Below are 18,329 nucleotides of genomic sequence, written 5' to 3' on the forward strand. Positions count from 1 at the left end.
GAAGAAAAGTTTTCGAGTTTAACAATTGAGTCTTTCTTGGCCCTTAGAACATTTCAGCCAGTGTCATTCAAATCTGGACTATTTTTAAGCTTGACCTCTGACAGGGCTTTTTAAAATCTGGTGGGGGTGCTATGATAGTTGCCAAAAAGGGAGGATGACTTTGAAGTTTGAAAACTTAGAAAATTAATAAGATATTTTAAAGCTGCCAGTGGCCTTTAGAGATGCAAAGTAAAGTTAAGCGAAGAAGTGGTTGGGGAGAATGGGACCTTTTTCAAGGGAAAAAAAAAGAAAGAAATCTGTCAGGGCTCTAAAACAAGCCTAAGAAGACTGGGCAGTAATGAAGATACTCAAAGTCTGCCCAAGTTAGTCTTAAAAACCTGTTTCTCAGTGCTCTTGAGTGTTTTCCATTCTAGTGTGTGAATTTTAAATTGCAAGGAACTCAAGTAATTGCAGGAAGCAGTTCAGTGGAAGTTGGGGGGGGAGATCGTCCAGTATTGGTAAATGGGGAACAAGTTCACAGATTCTTGGGCCATCAGAGAAGAGTGGAAGGGGAGCGTGGCGGCTCTGGACCCGGCTTGTGTAGCAGACCTGCCCTGCAGAGCAGCGACTTTGGAGAGTTCATTAGTGGAAGTCAGAGACCGGGCCACTGCAGCCACCCCCAGACATTTCTTAAAGGGGAGGGTTGTGTGCTTTTCCAGTGTCTTCTGGCAGCAGTTTGATTCCCTTGCTTTTATTTCTATTTCCATAATTGGCAGCTTCAGAACTGGCTTTGGAAGACAGTTTGCTTTCAACGTGACCACCAATTCCAAAATGCCCCGGTTATTTTAGGAACCCTACCCTCTTCCTCCGGAGCTCTTTCGCAGGACTTCTCTTGGACGGGTCCAGGAGGTAGGGTCCTTCCCGAGTCGACTTCCGCAGAGGTCCCTTTTTGTGTGCGGGGTCGTCCCCAGCGTCTGTGAGTAGCATATGCGTGCGGTTGTGCTGACTGCACTCGCAGGCTTGTAAATTTTCACCCTGGGAAATTAGCAACAAAGCCCGATCTGTCTTGTGGCTGCTTTGCACTTTCCGAGGGCGGCTGTACTTGACTGAGCTGCAGAACAGGCACGCGAGAGCGAGCGAGGGAGCCCGCGAGAGAGGGAGGGAGAGAAGGAAAGCAGAGGAGAGGGGAGGGGTGGGGGCGAGAGGTAAATAGTCTTAAATCGGGAGGGAGCTGCTTCTCTGTGGTCTTGACAAGCGCTGCCTGGGCTCTGCCGGCTCAGTAATAACTGAGTGACCTTTTCTTTGGCTGTATTATGTCTGGCTGGGAAGGGATTGCATTTTGCAGCTGAGAGCCGGGGCTTCCTTTAGCTCGGCTCCTCGCGTGCTGCTGGGGTAAGTTGTCTTGAGCCAGGACGGAGAGGGAAAGCCTCGGACTGCAGTTGCCTAAAAGGAGGACACCTGTGGCTCAGATGCGGTCAACACCATTACTTGGCGGATCCTGGAGGACCTCATTATTTTAAACTTAAAAAAAATAGAGATTCCCTCCCCCTCTTTTTTTTTTTTTTTTCAAACAATGCTTCTTTTTGACCTTTCCCAAGGAGAAGCGCTACAAAGCAGCCACTGTGCTTTCTGAACGGCCTCCCCCTGTATCGCTTAATTGAGAAGGTAAGTGCAGCAACTGGGTGCACATGCGGCGGCTTATTTGTGGTGTGTGTGTCTGCGGGTGCGCGCGTGCGTGTGCGGATGTGGGTATTTTTTTCCTCCCCAGCCTCTCCTAATGAGGCATAAACTGGAGCTGCAGCCCAGCTCCGCACTGCAACTTTCACTCGGGCCGCGGCTCTGCTGAGACGGTTTTGTTTAAATCATGTGAGGCTTCATTATTTTTATGATGAGACATGAAATAGATGCAGGCGGAAGATGTTGATGGAAGGAGGGAGAGCAGAGCAGCTGCGGCGCGGAACGTCTCAAGTACGACTCGAGTGGATAATAGTCAAAGTTCACGAGGAACTGCAGCATTTCCACACCCCCGACTCCCGGGGAGAGAGGGGCGGGGAGAGTTTGGAAGGAGACGTTCGCTCCGGCCCGGCCCGGCCCATAGGAAGGGTGATTCGGTCTTAGGTGGGTTCCGGACCCACTTCCCTTACTTGCAGGAATTCATCACCCCCCTCCCCCAAGAGTTGAAATGACCATCTTTGGGTTCTTATGGCCACTTCTGCCTCTCCCCACTCTGCCGTAATAACAAAATGCTGTTCCTGCAGGAAGGAAAAGTGACCGTCTGGGGGGAGGGGGTGGTTGGGGAGAAGTGGCGAGAAGAGAGAGGTTTCGGGGAGCAAGGTGCCTCTGTCCTAATAGGTTGAGATTCAGACTGATGCGGCACAATTTTACGGGGGCTACCCAGACTGCTGTTATGAAATACAAGTCAGATTTATGATCTTTTTCATATTGAACATGATATGCTATGCTAACGCTGCATGTGACAGTTTAATCAAATCCATTTGTTACCACGAAGCTAAAAGGGGCCGCTGGGATTTTGGGATTACGGGCAGAGTTAAGGAAGCATGTGGCTTTGTCATTCGCCATCATTTTGCACACTGCCACACTGCGAGGGGCTCTGTGTGTGCGCTGTGTCTCGTCTGGCTGCCCTCATCCCTTCCCCCACCCCCCGCTGCCGCTCCGACCCGCTCCCAAAGTGGCTTCACAATAGTCGGTCCTCGGTGGAGGCTGCGCACCAGGTCCGCACTTGAGCTAAATTTGAGAGACCCCCTTCCACTTCTACCTTTTGGGCTGGGTGCTCAATGCGAAGCTGCTGCAACTCAGGCACGCCTAAGTCAACTCATGCAGAAAAAGGAGAAAAGTTTTGGTAAGGTTACAATCTATCATAGATGCACTTTGCCGCGCTCGGCACTCTCGGCTGCTCCAAAGCCTTCCTGTTCTTCCGCTGCTTTTGTGTCTTTCGAAAAGCTCCGAAATATTATTGTTGTAACTGCTTTGAAAGACTGCTGCTTAAACCAATTAATCTTGCTAGGTGCAACAAATATTGCTACATTCTTTGCAAATCATCCCTGTGTGGCTGCAAAGACACAACCACAAAAGGCTGGAGCATAAACTCCTCAAGGGATTCTTTGTTAGAGTGTATGTATGTTTCTTATTTTTTTTTTTTTATTTTGCATGTGAGCTGCATCAAAATTGAACTCAGTCTTGCAAATCTCTTGTTGGCCTTTGCCAAGCACTAGCACTTTGCTGCCATGGTAACTGTAATTAAACTGATAAGAGTGGAAAAATGTCAGTATCTCTGAGCCTTGCAGCTGCATTGGAGAAAAAGGGAATCAAATTGGTTCCCAGCTCCATTGCTCAAAAAGGGGAGGGGGTGGTGGAAAGATGGGAAGGGGGGTTGGGAGTTGAAGGGGCAGAACAGAGTTAAGCAGCTCCAGTGCCTGAGATCTGGGGACATCTATTTGCATTGTTGTCCCTTAGGGGGCTGCAGCCTGTAGGGATGCTCTGGGCCAGTGAACAGAGAGAAACAAGCTTTTAGGCCCAATCCAGTTCTCCAATCGGGGCTGGGGGCTGGGGAGAGGATGAAGATGGGCAGGAGGAGAGAAAATCTTTTGTTTGGTACCTCTTGGCAATCGAATGGCTGGTGTTGGCCAAATTCTTTTAATCTGTGTCACTGCTCCCAGCTGCAGAACCTGCATTCCCATTTTAGCATCTTCCTGAGGCACCTCATCTCTGCCAACCCCCTTTATGTATTCCCTCTTCCTGTTCCTTCTCCCAAATTGTTCTCTGTGAATCTTCCGACGGGGACAAAATGTTTTCCATTCACTACGTGTAGTTAGTCCAAAAATATAAAAGACTGTGTCTAAGTGCTGCAAATCTTTTATTATGATTATTTTTTTAAACCCCTGTGTGTTGTGGAGTTGTGGTTACTTTGTTGTGTTAACTACTGAAGCTGAGACTGCGCGGATGAATGGCACAGAACAAGGGAACATAATGGAGGCAATCAACCGTTAGGCCGCCTCACAATGCAATCCAGGCAATTAAAAGCTCACCAGAGTTTAAATGAAATGGTTCTACTTATTTCTGCACACCACACTGCACAGGCTATTATTTATGTCTTTTTTTAATTATGATTTCCCTTAAACTGTCAAATAACTCAGAATGGCAGGGTCTCAGAGGCAATAAGAATTTCCCTCAGAACAATTTACATGCCAATCTAAAACTAGTTATGAGTCCTGATGTGCTATAAGCAACTTGTGAGATGTTTCTCAGCTCCGAACACATAACTCTACCCAGACGAGTTCTGCTGGATGGTGAAGGGAGTCTGCTGCCTGCTTTATGCCTGTTAGGTACATGGCAACGTGGTGACTACAAAATAGTGCTTTTTCTACAACTGTTAACTTGCAGAGTACTGAAAAGATTTCCTCTTCAAGAGAAAGGCAATAATGGTCCCTACTAGAAGGTACCAGGACGGACTGTCAAATATCAAACTCCTTTGACTCCCAAGGCCAAAGAGAATGTAAGAGTTTCAAATATTAATTGGCCTCTGAGTGCTAAATTAAAATGTCAGCACAACAAAAACATTTTGTGAAGACAAGCAGAGTAGTGTTACTTGTGCCAAATGTTGGTATTCCCCGTCGTGGTTGCAGAGCATTTTGAATAAAGATAACTGACCTTCCACACTTGGTGTTGGGCACACAACTCAGGAACATAGCTTAGCTACAACTAAGAAGGGTTTTGATTAAAAAAATTTCAGCTTTGGTGATATAAAAAATAATGGCCTTATAAATTGGCTAATTAGACTAGCTAGTCTTAATATATCTCTAGATATTTTCAATAATGAAATCCAGACTGTCCTTTAGTAAATCACAGTTTCTCCCTCACCCCAGGTGGATGGTTAAGTGGCACTTGGGTGTGTTCTGTACTATAATTAATGGGATTCATTCCTTGTGGAACCTTGCTAGAAGACGGTAACTCGTTCTGATCAAAGAAACTTCATTTGTTAGAAGTTCTAGAGAGTGAGATTTAGCAGAGCTATCAAGGGTTATGATTAATCTACACTAGACCCTTAGCTCCTTCAAAGAAAAGGAATAGAAAGCAGGCTATAGGAATACCACCTGCTCTTCTGTATGAATCCAGCTGCCAGTCTGCAGCTCCGAAGACCACAGCTCCGCATATCATGCAGGAAGAGCAGCTACCCTGATGCCTCGCTGCCATTCCCTGCTCCATCATTCTTCTAGAGAAGTTCTTTTCTAATAGAACTTCAACATCATAACACCATCATGTGAAATTCATGTCCTATTTGTACATAGGAAAGTTACTCGGGTGTGAGAGTGCCAGCGGGGGGGGGGGGGGCCTTGATGTCTCTTATCAGTGTGATGAGAAAAGAACAAGATTGTGAAGATAATGCGGGTGAAGGCTTCATCCTAAGGCATCAGAGGAACTGAAGAAGGTTTAGCTATTTTGAAGCAGGAAACACTCAGAAAACGCTCTAGATGAGAGCTTGGCATTTCTTTCTGGAGACTGTTTCAAGTGCAGGCACATGTGGTGTCTTGTGTCCTTCTATATCCAAGTTTAAAACTTTATGCCTAAGAGAGGAGGCATAATAGAGCAGTGGGATCTCTGAACTGTAAGAAGGCCCCTGGGTCTAGTGCTCAACTGTCACTCAGCTTTGATTGAGTCCCTTAACCTGTCTTCTGCCTCTGTATCATAGTTTGTAAAATGAGGGAATTTGGACATCTGCAGTGCTTTATAATGCTTAAAATTAGTTGCCTGATAAAGATGAAGCTCTGAATAGTTGGTGCAGCTTCTTTAAAAGCTGGGTATTTGACACTTAAGAAAAAAGAAGAAACTCAAAGGCAAGTATCTTTTCACAGAAAAATTTTCAGTCAAGTTGTAACACCCATAGAACTCAGCTAGATTCCTTATTTATGATGGATACATAGCTCTAAATTATATAAATGTTCCTGTGTCTAACCTAGTATGTATGCAATATATGTATGTAATGTATTTGCATATGGATGTTTGTGTAATTTTATGTGTATATATTTAGGCCTGACCTGTTTTTTCTTTCATCTATAAAATAAATAAGTGCATGTTTATGATAATAAATTACATAATCCTTTATTTTTAGTTTCATATAAAAGCATGTAGTATATAGTTAGGTAATCCGCCTTTAATAGAGACACTGACTGATGTTTGTGAGCATAAATACATTTTTTAAAAATTTAACACAATGAAAACTTTGGAATATCAAGGACACAGGGGGAAGTATTTGGATGCAAACAAATATTATAGGATTGGTGAGCTTTTGGAAGACTGTCCTGTGCACTTAACTCTAAACAGCTCTTCTGCTGAGTGAGGTTTTGTGCACTTTCCTTCTCCCATCAAGCACATATTAAGTCAATTCTTTAACCAATAAAGAAAAACTCATTTTTGACTCCTACAGCTTGTGCACAGACTACTTTGTGAAATAGCTTTCTTTAAGATTGTTAGCCATTCATATTGTCTCCTGAAAGGAACTTCTCTGTGTAGAGAACAGGGACACTATAAAATTATTTAACATTCCTTAACTCCGTGTGTATAATACCAGCTTACCATGTCCAACATGAATTCATTAATAGGTGTGACTTTATAAATGATTTAACAAGGACTCCACCAAGTTTGAGCCTCTTTGTTTCCAAAATTGAGTTCAGTTTCCGTACGGCTCTTAAAAAAAGGACAAGTGCAACACACCTTGAAAAAGGCAATATGAAATATTTAAGTTGGCTTTGGACAGCCTGTGATTCTTTCTTGGAGTCCCAGCTCTCTTTTTTGTTCTTGTCTTCCTTTAGGTATACAAATGCTCTCAGTCCAGCCAGACACCAAGCCGAAAGGTTGTGCTGGCTGCAACCGAAAGATCAAGGACCGGTATCTTCTAAAGGCACTGGACAAATATTGGCATGAGGACTGCCTGAAGTGTGCCTGCTGTGACTGTCGGTTGGGAGAGGTGGGCTCCACCCTGTACACTAAAGCTAACCTTATCCTTTGTCGCAGAGACTATTTGAGGTAGGAATTCGCCTTGCATACCAGTGATGACTGGGTTAATTTTTAACGTACTTTTGTGAGTGTATTTTGGGGTTTTGTTTCTTTACTCCCAGCTTCTATTCCTGAAAGATGTCACCCTGGCAGCCTTCAGAATGCTGCCACGTGCCTTTTACACAAATGCTTGCCTAAGCAATGGCCAGGAACACACTTTCACCAAGTGTTTCCTTGTGCCTTACCTGATGCTCCTACTTGTGGACGGGTTGGTTATTCCACTGCCTGTGTGAAAACTGCCAGTTCCTGTCAAGGATGTGTATGGTAGAAATCTGCATACAAGATGTTTCATGAGAGCTTAAATGACAAGGTCCAGCTGAGCATAGCACAGGATAACTCAGCGGTCTTTCTGATTCAGGTTTGTCAGGGAAAGTCCATGTGAAACTCATAACTGGTGTTTATTTAGTAGTATGTTTATTGTACAGTTTTGAAAACTTTCCCCAAGTGTGACTGCATCTCCCTATTTCCCCCCACCCCCCACCCCATAGCATCCCAAGTGATCTTCACAAAGATAGCACTGAATATTGAACAGCCTCAGACTAGCCAGTAGCTTTATGGAAAATAACAAAGTCAAAACCTCCATCATTATGGGGAAATGATAGCTACTCGCCAAACTGTAAACATCTGAACAATGCAGATGTTCTTGCTTCAAAAGCTATGAAGCTGATTAAACTTATGTCCTGTTAGTACTCTGCACATGGATGTATTTAAGAAAAATTATTTTGCTTTTCAGGGAACTTTGTGACTTCATTCAGCTGCAGATTACTTATATTAATAAAGTAGGATCTATCAAATTAGAGAAATGATATATGGCATCACTGGGATTTTCATATTTGATACAATTAATCATTTTTCTAGTCTAACATTATGTGATTTATTTTGAATTTTTTTTCTCTTATGACATAAAATTTATCAATCAGCAGTAACTCCTTGGTCATTTTGGGAGGGGTTTTCTAGGGAATTTGGTGCTGCTTCATATGTAAGTCAGTTATTTTCAGCCTGATTCAATTTTTATGTATCAGAGCATCTTGTCTGATGAATGGTCACTACAAGAGGGTGAATCCAGTGCTGTTTATCAGATTCTACCCTTTTTCCTCTTAGGATCACTTTAGCTGACAGCCTCCTGACTAATCATGACCACTTGTTACTACTTCTCTGTGTTCTGAGGGCACAAAACACATGTAAGGTGACTATAGAGCAGGAGTTCCCTCACTGTGGTTACACAGCTAATCCAAATTAACCTACTCCGTGAACTCTTTTAGATTTTTCTCTTGAAAATGAAAAGTTTTCCTCTTCTCATTGTGAATTAGAATCTGATTTCACATAGAATTTGTTTTTGCACTTAGGGACTTGACAGTGCTTCCTAGTTTTGCTTTATCTTTCCTAACCAATAGCCAGGGCTTTTGGATTCTTTCTTTGACTTTTAATTTGGTTACAATTGCAGTACCTCAAGTGGATTCATGGAACAACAGTTCCAAAACAAGGAGTTTATAGTCTGGACAAGAATTAAAGTGTTCTAATAAGCAATAAAGACAAAAATTAAGTCAAATTTAGAGAGTCTCTTGAAATCTCGGGATACTTTTAAATAAAAAGTACAAGTTTACCGATGAAATAAATCAGGTGTCCTGAGTGAAACTATTTTTTGCAGTTGTCAGTATAATAGAGACCAAAGAAAGTAACCTTGTTTTGTTTTATTCTTCCTTATGGTAGTAAGAATAAGATATTCAACTGGTACTTGATAGTCTCAAGTAAGTGCAGTGTTGAAGGGAATTTATCAAAATCGTTTTCATCTCAGAACTCTTTTTCTCTAAAAGAATCTATATATTGCTTTTTGTGAGACAGCTTTTAGTTAGTTGATTTCTGATAGGCTCAAACTTTTAATTTTGTTACGTTATTTAAAATAGAAAAAAAGCACACTCTTTCAAATATAAACCCTGGTCCTGATTGCCAATATATTCATTTCTCAGAGTACAATTTCCTCTTAAATTGGTCATTACCACATTAATGGCCAGTTGTTATGTTAACAGCCTAAGGGTTGTTAACATTTCAGAGTAAGTTGTTAACAGCAAGCTTATCCCTTATTTAAACTGAAGGTTTTGTTGTATATAACATGGCTTCTTTGGCAAGGAGTAATTCATCAACACTTAAAAATTGCAGAAGTGAAATGGGGAAATAGTATGTGTGTAAAAGCACCATGTTATAGATTATGCAGCAGATGTGGTATTTAGTTTTATGTGGAAAGTATCTCAATGAGATTGTGTCTGTGTTTAAAAGGCATATGTCTCTGGCAAATTCAAATAGTCTGATTCTGTAGGTCATATAGACAAATACATCCAAGCAAATTTTATTTCCGGATTAGTTTCTTTGAATGTGTTTAAACAGACAGTCTAAAATGCGTATCGGGCATGCTGTGTGAGAGGCGTAATTTTAGGTAACTGATGAAAATTAAGGGAAGAAAGGAGGTGCACCTCAAATTGTTACCAATGAATTGTTTATTAACTACACAAAATCTGCAAGATGAGCAGTGAACAAGTAATATTCTATGGCTATTTTCCTGAGCCTCGAAAATCATTTTCCTCTTTTCCCTCTTAGTTTAGCACATTTCCTTCTTATATTTTGCACAGCCAATACTTAACCATTTAAATATTATTAAAAAGTAGTTTAGTTTGGTTTGCAGGTCTTTGGATATTATGTAATATCTTTGAGGTACAAACGGGCCATAAATAACTTACAGGTTTTTATCTCTCTGTCTAAATTACTAGGCATCTAAGTAAGAAAATGGCAAATAATAAAGAAAAAATAGTTTGCCTAGAGTACCGGTAAATTATGGGTTGTGGATATTATCCTGGGCCAGATAATTTTTTCATGTGTAGAGAAGAGTGAAGTAATTTTTGCCAGTTGTATTTAACTTCATAATTAAATTCTCCTTCCAAAGAGAACACAAAAAACACTTCTGCTGAGCAATGCATCTTGAAGTTCTAACATTTTCTTTTGCCTTGCTCTCAATAGGGACAGGGATGGCATGTTTTTACAAGTTTTTTGAATGATGACTGTAAGAATTTCAACCATAAGATATTTTCTTACTGCAGTAAATTTGATTTCTCTCAGATTTTTTCTCCTTTGAGGAACATTTAGCTATATTTAAGAAAAAGAAAAGATTTTTACGTTTTATTACTGAATTTCAAATCTTCACATTCACTTTCCATAACAAGGTTGATTCAATATCTTTTATTTTTCTGTAGAATATAAGATGCATATGTCTGATGAGAGGGAATTTGCCAGTTTGTAGAATTGCTCTCCATCTTTCAAAACTCATTAGAAAAAGGAACAGAAAGATTGACTTTTAAAAACTTCCTCTATTAAACACGCTCTCTGACTTAAACTATGAAATCAGTCTGCCCATTAATATTTATATACTAAAATCTAGAAATGTGTCTGTTAAAAATGTATCGAACACATTTATAGTTTTTTTTTATTTTTAAAAGTTGTTTATGACAAATTAGGCATGGAAGCATCTCTGTACCTTGAACTCAATAACACATAAAGTAGATAAACAATTGTGGTGTAAAACTAGCCAAGGTTTAGTAATGATGTTTACAGGACTATAGTGACTGATAAACTATCATTCTATCATTCTGATTTCAGTTTGGAAAATATGAATAAAGTAGTTAATGTATAATCAAAATTTTAGAATTAAGATTTTATGTCAAGAGTTAAGTCAGAACTAAAAGATACAACAAAATACCTCTCAACATGCAGGCGGAATAGAACATCACAATGTACCCACTTAGGCTTTTGGACCATTCCTGCTTGTTTTTTAATTTAAGCCTGCAACTTCTTATTTGTGGTATATTTTAAGCATGAAGCCGATAAAGGCTCTATCTTGTATCTCAATGAATGGTGTCTTACCAGAGAAAGTACTCAAAGCTGTTTGCTGTGATACTTGCCATGGAAGCTGCTTATAGCTCTTCCTACATGAGAAGCTGAAAACCGTCTTTTATAAAATTTAATGCAATTTGCTATTTTTACATTTGAGGATGATTTGTTTAAAATGAAAGTACTGGGGAAAAATGATGCTTCATGCTCTACCACAGTTGCCAATTAACAAAAAGGATTTGAAGCTGCTATACTGATTGCAAATTTTGTATGCTTTAATATCATAATGTGATTTTAAAATAGAAAATTAAAATTAAATGCTACATAGAGCAATAATCTAGCTTTAGTTTTCACACGATCAAAATTGGTGCCTGTAAATTTTTATATAAGGTTAAATTTATATCGGTACCTAATGCATGTTTGGCCTTAAAAGTAAATATGAGTATGTTGTTAATATTATTTTATCTGACAGTTCACTACACAGATTCATTTTTAGTGCTGACTGATGTGTTCATTCTGTTTTTCCTTCTTTGTCCCTTTTTAATATTAGGCAGTTGAAAACATCTTCCCTGGAAAGTAGTACATTATAATTATTTGAAAAATAACTTTTTATTGCTTTAACTTCCGAAAAATTAATCTTTTCTATGGAATAAGACTCCCCCCCCAAATAAATTTTTTTTCTATGCGTTTCATTTGTGCTTTCTTAACACTTTATTATAGTCATAACTTTTATGATATTTAAATGTCTAAGCTAATCTTAGCATTATGAAATATTTTGACATCGGGGTGTATTATACTACGTGGCCCGTTAAAAATACTTGCTAGAATTCCCGGAAAATTATCTTACCTTCTTTACAGCTTTATAAAAAGTTGAGATTTTTAAGTCCATTTTTCTGTTCATTATAAGAAAGCACTATTGCATTCTATTTCAAACATTTTAGGCTATGTACCCACTCTTTATGGGCCAGTACAAATCAGGAGTGATAATTTTGTTTTGCACAAGACTTTGGAAGAGTGTCACCGTCACTTTAGAAGAAAAAAAATGATGGATCCTCACAAGATTTCCTGAGTAACAATGTTTCCATGACAGTCTCTGTTAAAAATATCCCATCTACACAGAGAATCTCTTATTTGTAAATTTATTTATAATATCTGTCCTTAATTCTGTAATACACCCATTTTCAGTGAATGAGTATTTAATATAAATATTTTAGTTTTGCGACTTTTTGTTTTGATTTATTTTCTGGACTTAAGATATTATCACTGATAATAACCCCCACTGCAAATATTAAAAATACAGAAATACTTCACATTCTTTCTCTTTCCTGTTTGTTTAATCTTTTTTATAAAACATAGAATACTTCAGTTAGGATAGTCTTTGCACATAAGATGGATAAGTTAGACATACCTGACTTAGCAGAAAAATATTCTGTTTCTACAAGTATATTTAGGATTAAAAGCATCTGGAAGAACTACATTTGAGAATTGCTAAAATTGCTTATTTTGCACTTTATAAATACATAGAACTCTGCGAAAGAATCTCTATTTTTGGTTGCTCTTAGAGTATATCAAAGTAACCCAGCACTTCATTTATAAATTCGCCATTAACTTCCATTAAGTGACTAATAATAAATTTTAATGCTGTTTTGACTGCATAAACATAATTTATTAAGGAATCTCATTTTAAATATATGCTGAAAGTAGTAATTTTGTAAATGGTTTTGATGAATATATGCATTGTAGAAACATATTATGTAGTTCAGTTTTCTGCTTCACATAAAATTATATAGTCTTAAAGAAGAATTGCACCAACCTCAACAACCATTGTATTTTTTCTTATTACACTGTGCATCATTGAAATTGTATTTTGGTATTTGGTTTGAAAACATTTCCCTGTTCCTATGAGAATGTCTTCTCTTATTCAGAATTATGTACTGTAACCTCACCCCATCTTCCAAAAAAACTTAGCAAACATTTCTCACATTTCTCAATAAATGGCAAAAATGTATGAATTGTAAATGTAGGACAAGATCTTGAAAACAAGGAAAGTGAAAATTAAAATTGTACTATTCTATCAGTCTGCCACATGCTTTTAAAACAGCATTTACGTTAGCATGTTTCTTTAAAAAGTCATTTTTCTTTTATTTTTTAAAAATCGGTTTACAGACGTGATTACTCCTACTTATTCAATGCATTTCCCTTTGTAAGCATCTAACAAGATGTCTGTATGAAGGTGTATGCATGCCTGCTGTCCATACAGATGTTGGCATCTGTACAACTTTAGAATGAGCTTTTGTCATAATGGATTTGCACCAAATCATAGTTTGGCAGGCTTTGAAACTTATAAAATTTAGATACTTGATGCCAGCTAATTTCATAGTATCGTAAACTGCACAGCACTGACTTATTCTGATAGGGTATTCACCATTCTAAGAGAAAAGACAAGTTTTATAGTACTGTGGTATGTCTAAATTTCTTCGCTTGCGATTTTTATCACCCTATTCTGTTTTTCTCAGCTCTGATGGAGTTTGATAGTGTCTGTTCCATTTGCATTTCTACCATCGTAACATACTTGCCTTGATGATTAACTGTATGTTCCCCTTTTCAAGGTATTTATAAGAAATTTATTTTGAAGTGGAAGTTACATTGTAAAGCAAGAAACATAGCATTCAGTGTTTTGTTTCTTACTTTAAAGAAATTTATTTCGCTTATTGGATTTTTTTTCCCCCATCTTGTCCATATGAATGGATAACTTTTCTCTAAAGGAATTAGGACCTAAACATACTCTTACTATATTCATCAAACATATTTACTATACTGCAAACATAGTTATTATATATTCCATATTAGTCACTTGGGCATCCACCTGTGCAGTTTTTGCTTTCTGCCCTCTACCGTCAAAACTTCTTGATAGACTTTTTTCTTCTCAATAATATTTTTTTGTCGTCACATAATTTTTTTGTAGTTATGTAAGGATTTCATATCTTTTGCTGAATTCTTTTACTCCATGGTGTTAGTTTTTTTATGATACAAAAGTCTCTAGCTGTGGACTAGATTAAAACAAAATCACACTTGAGATAAATAATCATCTCAGAATAGTTAGGTCCCTGATTTGAAGTTGGACAATTAATATTAAGCTTCATGTATTAAATTAGACTCTAACCAGCATGTGTTGTTATGATTCAATGTAATATTAAAAACTCTCCAACTGGGCTTCTGGGAAAATAAAAGACTCTTAGGAATTAAAGATTATTTGCAGAGGAGTACACTAAAGACATATTTAAGTAAAATTGTTATTACTAATGCAGTAAAGCATTGTCTACAGTAAACCCACCTTATTAATAAAAACATAAAAATCAGTTTTAGTAAACATAAATCTCAAATATGACACAGATTAGTAAGGGGGCAAGGAACATCCTAAAATGTGCTAATGATAACATTTAGTAGTAATCTAAATACTACCAAGAAAAAAATAAGTTCCCGCCTTATTTATGCTGTAGAAATCCTAACAGGCAACTTCAAGGGAAAAAAAGCAAGTTTTAAACATCATTAGTTTATTCTTATTTCTGAAAATGTTTAGAACGAGCCCATGCTTTTATTATAGCAGTTCCAACAGAGGTGCATACCATTTTTGAAATTATTTTGTTCTCATTTTTGTTTTTAAGAGATTTTGAAATCTCTTAAGTAATGTATTTTGATAGATTCCTCACATTTTCACACACAAAAGATAAGGTCAATACTGTTAATATATCAAAATACCTTATGGCATTGAGTATGATGCTTATTTTGTGTTTATTAACTGCTCAATAAAAATACATTCTGATCAACAGCCATGCATTAGATTGGGTGAGATGAGTGATTAGTACATGTTCCTTGGTTGGGATGGATGAGGTGGGGGTGGAGAGGTGAATGAGAAAACAGTCATAACTTCTAACACTGAAAATGAGGACTAGTTGCAATGGGCAGGTTTATTTGTATTTTACAGGTGAGAAGTTCAACTATGCTATGAACATAATTTTAAAGCCTGTAAGTATTGTGTGTGAATATCCGCTGAGGGATGCCTGTGTTTTGGGAGATACAAAGGAATAATAAGTTATTGTAGTGCCTTTGAACTTATAAACTAGTATTTTCTGTGGCCATTTATTAGAGGAAAAAAAATGAAAAAGGTTCTGAGCTACAAGAATCCCTTCTTTCCACAAGGTATTCCTGCTGAATGGCTAGGATTGGGGTTTATATTTATGATTACATGCTTTGCTATCTCTCTAACAGTTTCAGAATGAAACCATTTAGTTGCTTAACAGATATTTGAGTGCCAATATTTCATTCCTATAAATAATGAATGTAGACTCATATTTCTAATTGATTTTGTATAATATATAAATACAAAGTTATTAATATTTTACTATGTAAAGAATAATGTAGTCAGTCTGAAAATCTTTGCAAGAACTTAAGGGCAAGTTGTTTTTCAAATTTCTTATAGCTGAAATACTCACCATTGTCAAGTACATAAGTAAAATATACAGAGTTGTGTGTGATTATATTACTTAGAACCAGTAACAGAGAATGAGAAGAGGTTTAATCAGGAATGATTAGGAAAACATTTTAAGAAGGGGGGTTATAAATAAAATAAAATAAAAATTGTGCTCTGTAAAAATCCTTTCGTAAGCAAGTAGTCCTGTTAGAAAAGCTGAGCTTCAAGCTTCTTAGTTAAGTTTTAGGTGCAGACCAAGATGGAGTTAGCCCCATCACGTTCAAACAGTCTGTACCCTTTTCCTCTTACTGCAGATATTGCTGCATTAGTAACAGAGGTACAACTGATACCTCTTTTAAAACACTTGGCATCCTTGTTCCCCATTTTCCCCTCAACAAATATGATTATTCGTTATATTCTAGTTATTGTACAAAGCCCTAGATACAGCACTGCCTAAAACACAGAAATAACTCCTTCCCCTGTAGAGGTTATATTCTAGTTAGGGAACCAGATAATCAACAAAATACGTATTGAGTATATTAGGAGATGATAAGTACTAGAGGAAACATGGAGCAGTGTTAAGAGGTTTGCAGGCATGATGAACAAGCCTGTGTGTGTGGTGGGGGATAAGGATGTGAAAGCTTAAACAGGGTAGGCAGGGATAGCCTTGTTGAGAGTGTGACTTGAGTAGAGACCTAAAGAAAATTGAAGGAGCTAGCCATGGGGGTGTATGTAGGAAGGACATGCTGGGCACAGGAAACAGCTGGCCCAAAGACCTTGCAGTGGAAGCCTTTCTAATGTATTTGAGGAACATCAAGAATGCTAGAGTGGTTGGAGTGAGCAAGAGAGGAAGAGATAAGGATTAGAGGCAGCCATCATGCAGTGCTACTGCCTTCTTAGTCATTGTTATGGGCAAGAATGGCCCTATTCTTTCTAATTGTCAGGTAGGGAAGTGGTAATAATTCCATCTGAGAACCACTGTGAGCTTACTCAGGCTGTTCTAGATGGAATTCCATTTGGGATTATAGAACTCATCTGCTAAATTGAATGGAATTGTTTTTATGTATTTACTGGTAGTTTTTTTTTGGGGGGGGGGGGATGTCTTTTTATTCGGCCTCCATGATGACCCTGTGTGATTAAGGAATAGTTATGAAATGTGTATCTTGAAATAGACTATAAAATTCAGACATTGGACTGTTGCTATTTCATGGGAGATGGTATAGTTGTATGTTTGAATTTAAGTTGTCATATCTACATACCTCTACTGATATGGTTAATGGAGTGTTTATGCATCATCATACTTCAATATCAAATACAAAGGAGGGAGTTCCTGTCATGACTCAGTGGTTAACAAACCCGACTAGCATCCATGAGGACACAGGTTTGATCCCTGGCCTTGATCAGTGGGTTAAGGATCTGGCGTTGCCATGAGCTGTGATGTAGGTCACAGATGAGGCTCAGATCCAGCATTGCTGTGGCTCTGGCATAGGCCGGTGGCTACAGCTATGATTCAGCCCCTAACCTGGGAACCTCCCTATGCTGTGGGTACAGCCCTAAAAAGACCACAAAAAAAAAAAAGAAAAAGAAAAAGAAATACAAAGGAATGTTGGCATTGATAAACTAGGACTGCTAACAAAGCATGCATGAAGGTAACACCTTGGCCAAAGATGTCATTAGATTCTGCCCTGATCACAGTATAGTTGATATTTTTGAATACTTACATAATAAAAATTGCAAAAATATGGACTTTTCAAAGGCTGCCAGTTTCTACTCTTGAAGAGAAATGTCAGTTATTCTATGCCTTAAGGGTAATTTTTTTCATTATTTTTAAAGTTAGGCCAAGTCTCATTTAATTAAATTACTCTTTAGTAGAAAACATTTAAAATAACATATTTGCTATAATTAGCATTAGTGTTTCCAAACCCAGCATTAAGAAGAAATACATCAGGGATATATTGTTATTTAAAACAATTTAATCACATTCTTGATGAGATGAGGCAAATGTTACATCAGTGTTGTTCATACTTATGTTTCTCACCCCTCACCTCCCCCTAGTTCATTTATTTTAGTTCCAATCAAGAAGAGCAAGCATTAATCTCTGAAACGAAAAGATTGATATCCATTCTTATTTGTGAGAGTGGGATTTGGATGCAGGAACTGTCTTAAAAATTTTTTAAGTTAAATGTAAACTTTGTATATAAACCAAAGTACTTGAACCTGTATTTAAAATGGCTGGGATGTGTCATGGGTCCTGGCTGAGAAGATGTGCCTTGCTGTGTATCTTGAATCTTACAAAGAGGCAGGGGTGAGCTTTCAAAACGGTGGTGCTCTATACTTCATGCACAAAGAAATCCTGAACATACTTTGCGGAAAGCTATGAGGTGGGGGCCAAATGACTTTATAAATCTTATTTCCTACCGAGTGTCTGTCTGTTTTTCTGATACAATTTTTAGCAGCCCTCCTATTCCCTTTGGTAGATGGGACATCTGTTGTAACTGCCACCTTGGCCGGGTTGAGTTGAAGACCTGCATTCCTAGCTACTTACTTTGTGTCTCATCTACCAAAATAGATTTATTTGAGCTTGTTTTTAAGGAAAAGTCACTTGATTTTGTGCTGACAGGCTGCTAGGTGTTTAAATAGTCTTGTCAATGGTGGCTATTAAACTAACCATTATCTTTGGAGTAGAGATCACGTGCTATTTGATTTACATGTTAAATGCTTTGTTTTCTCAATTAACTGTAGGTTGCTGCAGTAACCTGAGAAAAAATTTCTATATTTTGATATTAAATTTTTTTTAGAAATATTTTTTATTTTTCTTTGAGGGCTTATCTGCTGAGTAGTAAACACAGCCTTTCGTTTTCACCACAACTCAAGTTTTTCACTGTGATTCTAAAGTCACAAGCTCATTCTACATTTCATTTTAACACATACA

At 37.9% G+C, this 18,329-nt stretch overlaps 1 protein-coding gene across 3 annotated transcripts in view; it reads left to right on the top strand.

Moving 5' to 3' along the window:
• The first annotated feature begins 600 nt into the window (after positions 1 to 600).
• LMO3 (LIM domain only 3) overlaps positions 601 to 18,329 on the top strand; it is a 59,467-nt gene continuing 41,738 nt past the window's right edge. Inside the window, exons 1-3 of one of the 3 annotated variants that reach the window (XM_047787467.1) lie at positions 601 to 888; positions 1,578 to 1,644; positions 6,807 to 7,020. In XM_047787467.1, the coding sequence (XP_047643423.1) occupies positions 6,815 to 7,020 (206 nt within the window). In that variant the 5' untranslated portion in view covers positions 601 to 888; positions 1,578 to 1,644; positions 6,807 to 6,814. The other 2 variants (XM_047787468.1, XM_047787466.1) reach the window with 2 other exon arrangements.

This window comes from Phacochoerus africanus, chromosome 7 (genome assembly GCF_016906955.1).
Source record: "Phacochoerus africanus isolate WHEZ1 chromosome 7, ROS_Pafr_v1, whole genome shotgun sequence".
Lineage (NCBI taxonomy): Eukaryota > Metazoa > Chordata > Mammalia > Artiodactyla > Suidae > Phacochoerus > Phacochoerus africanus.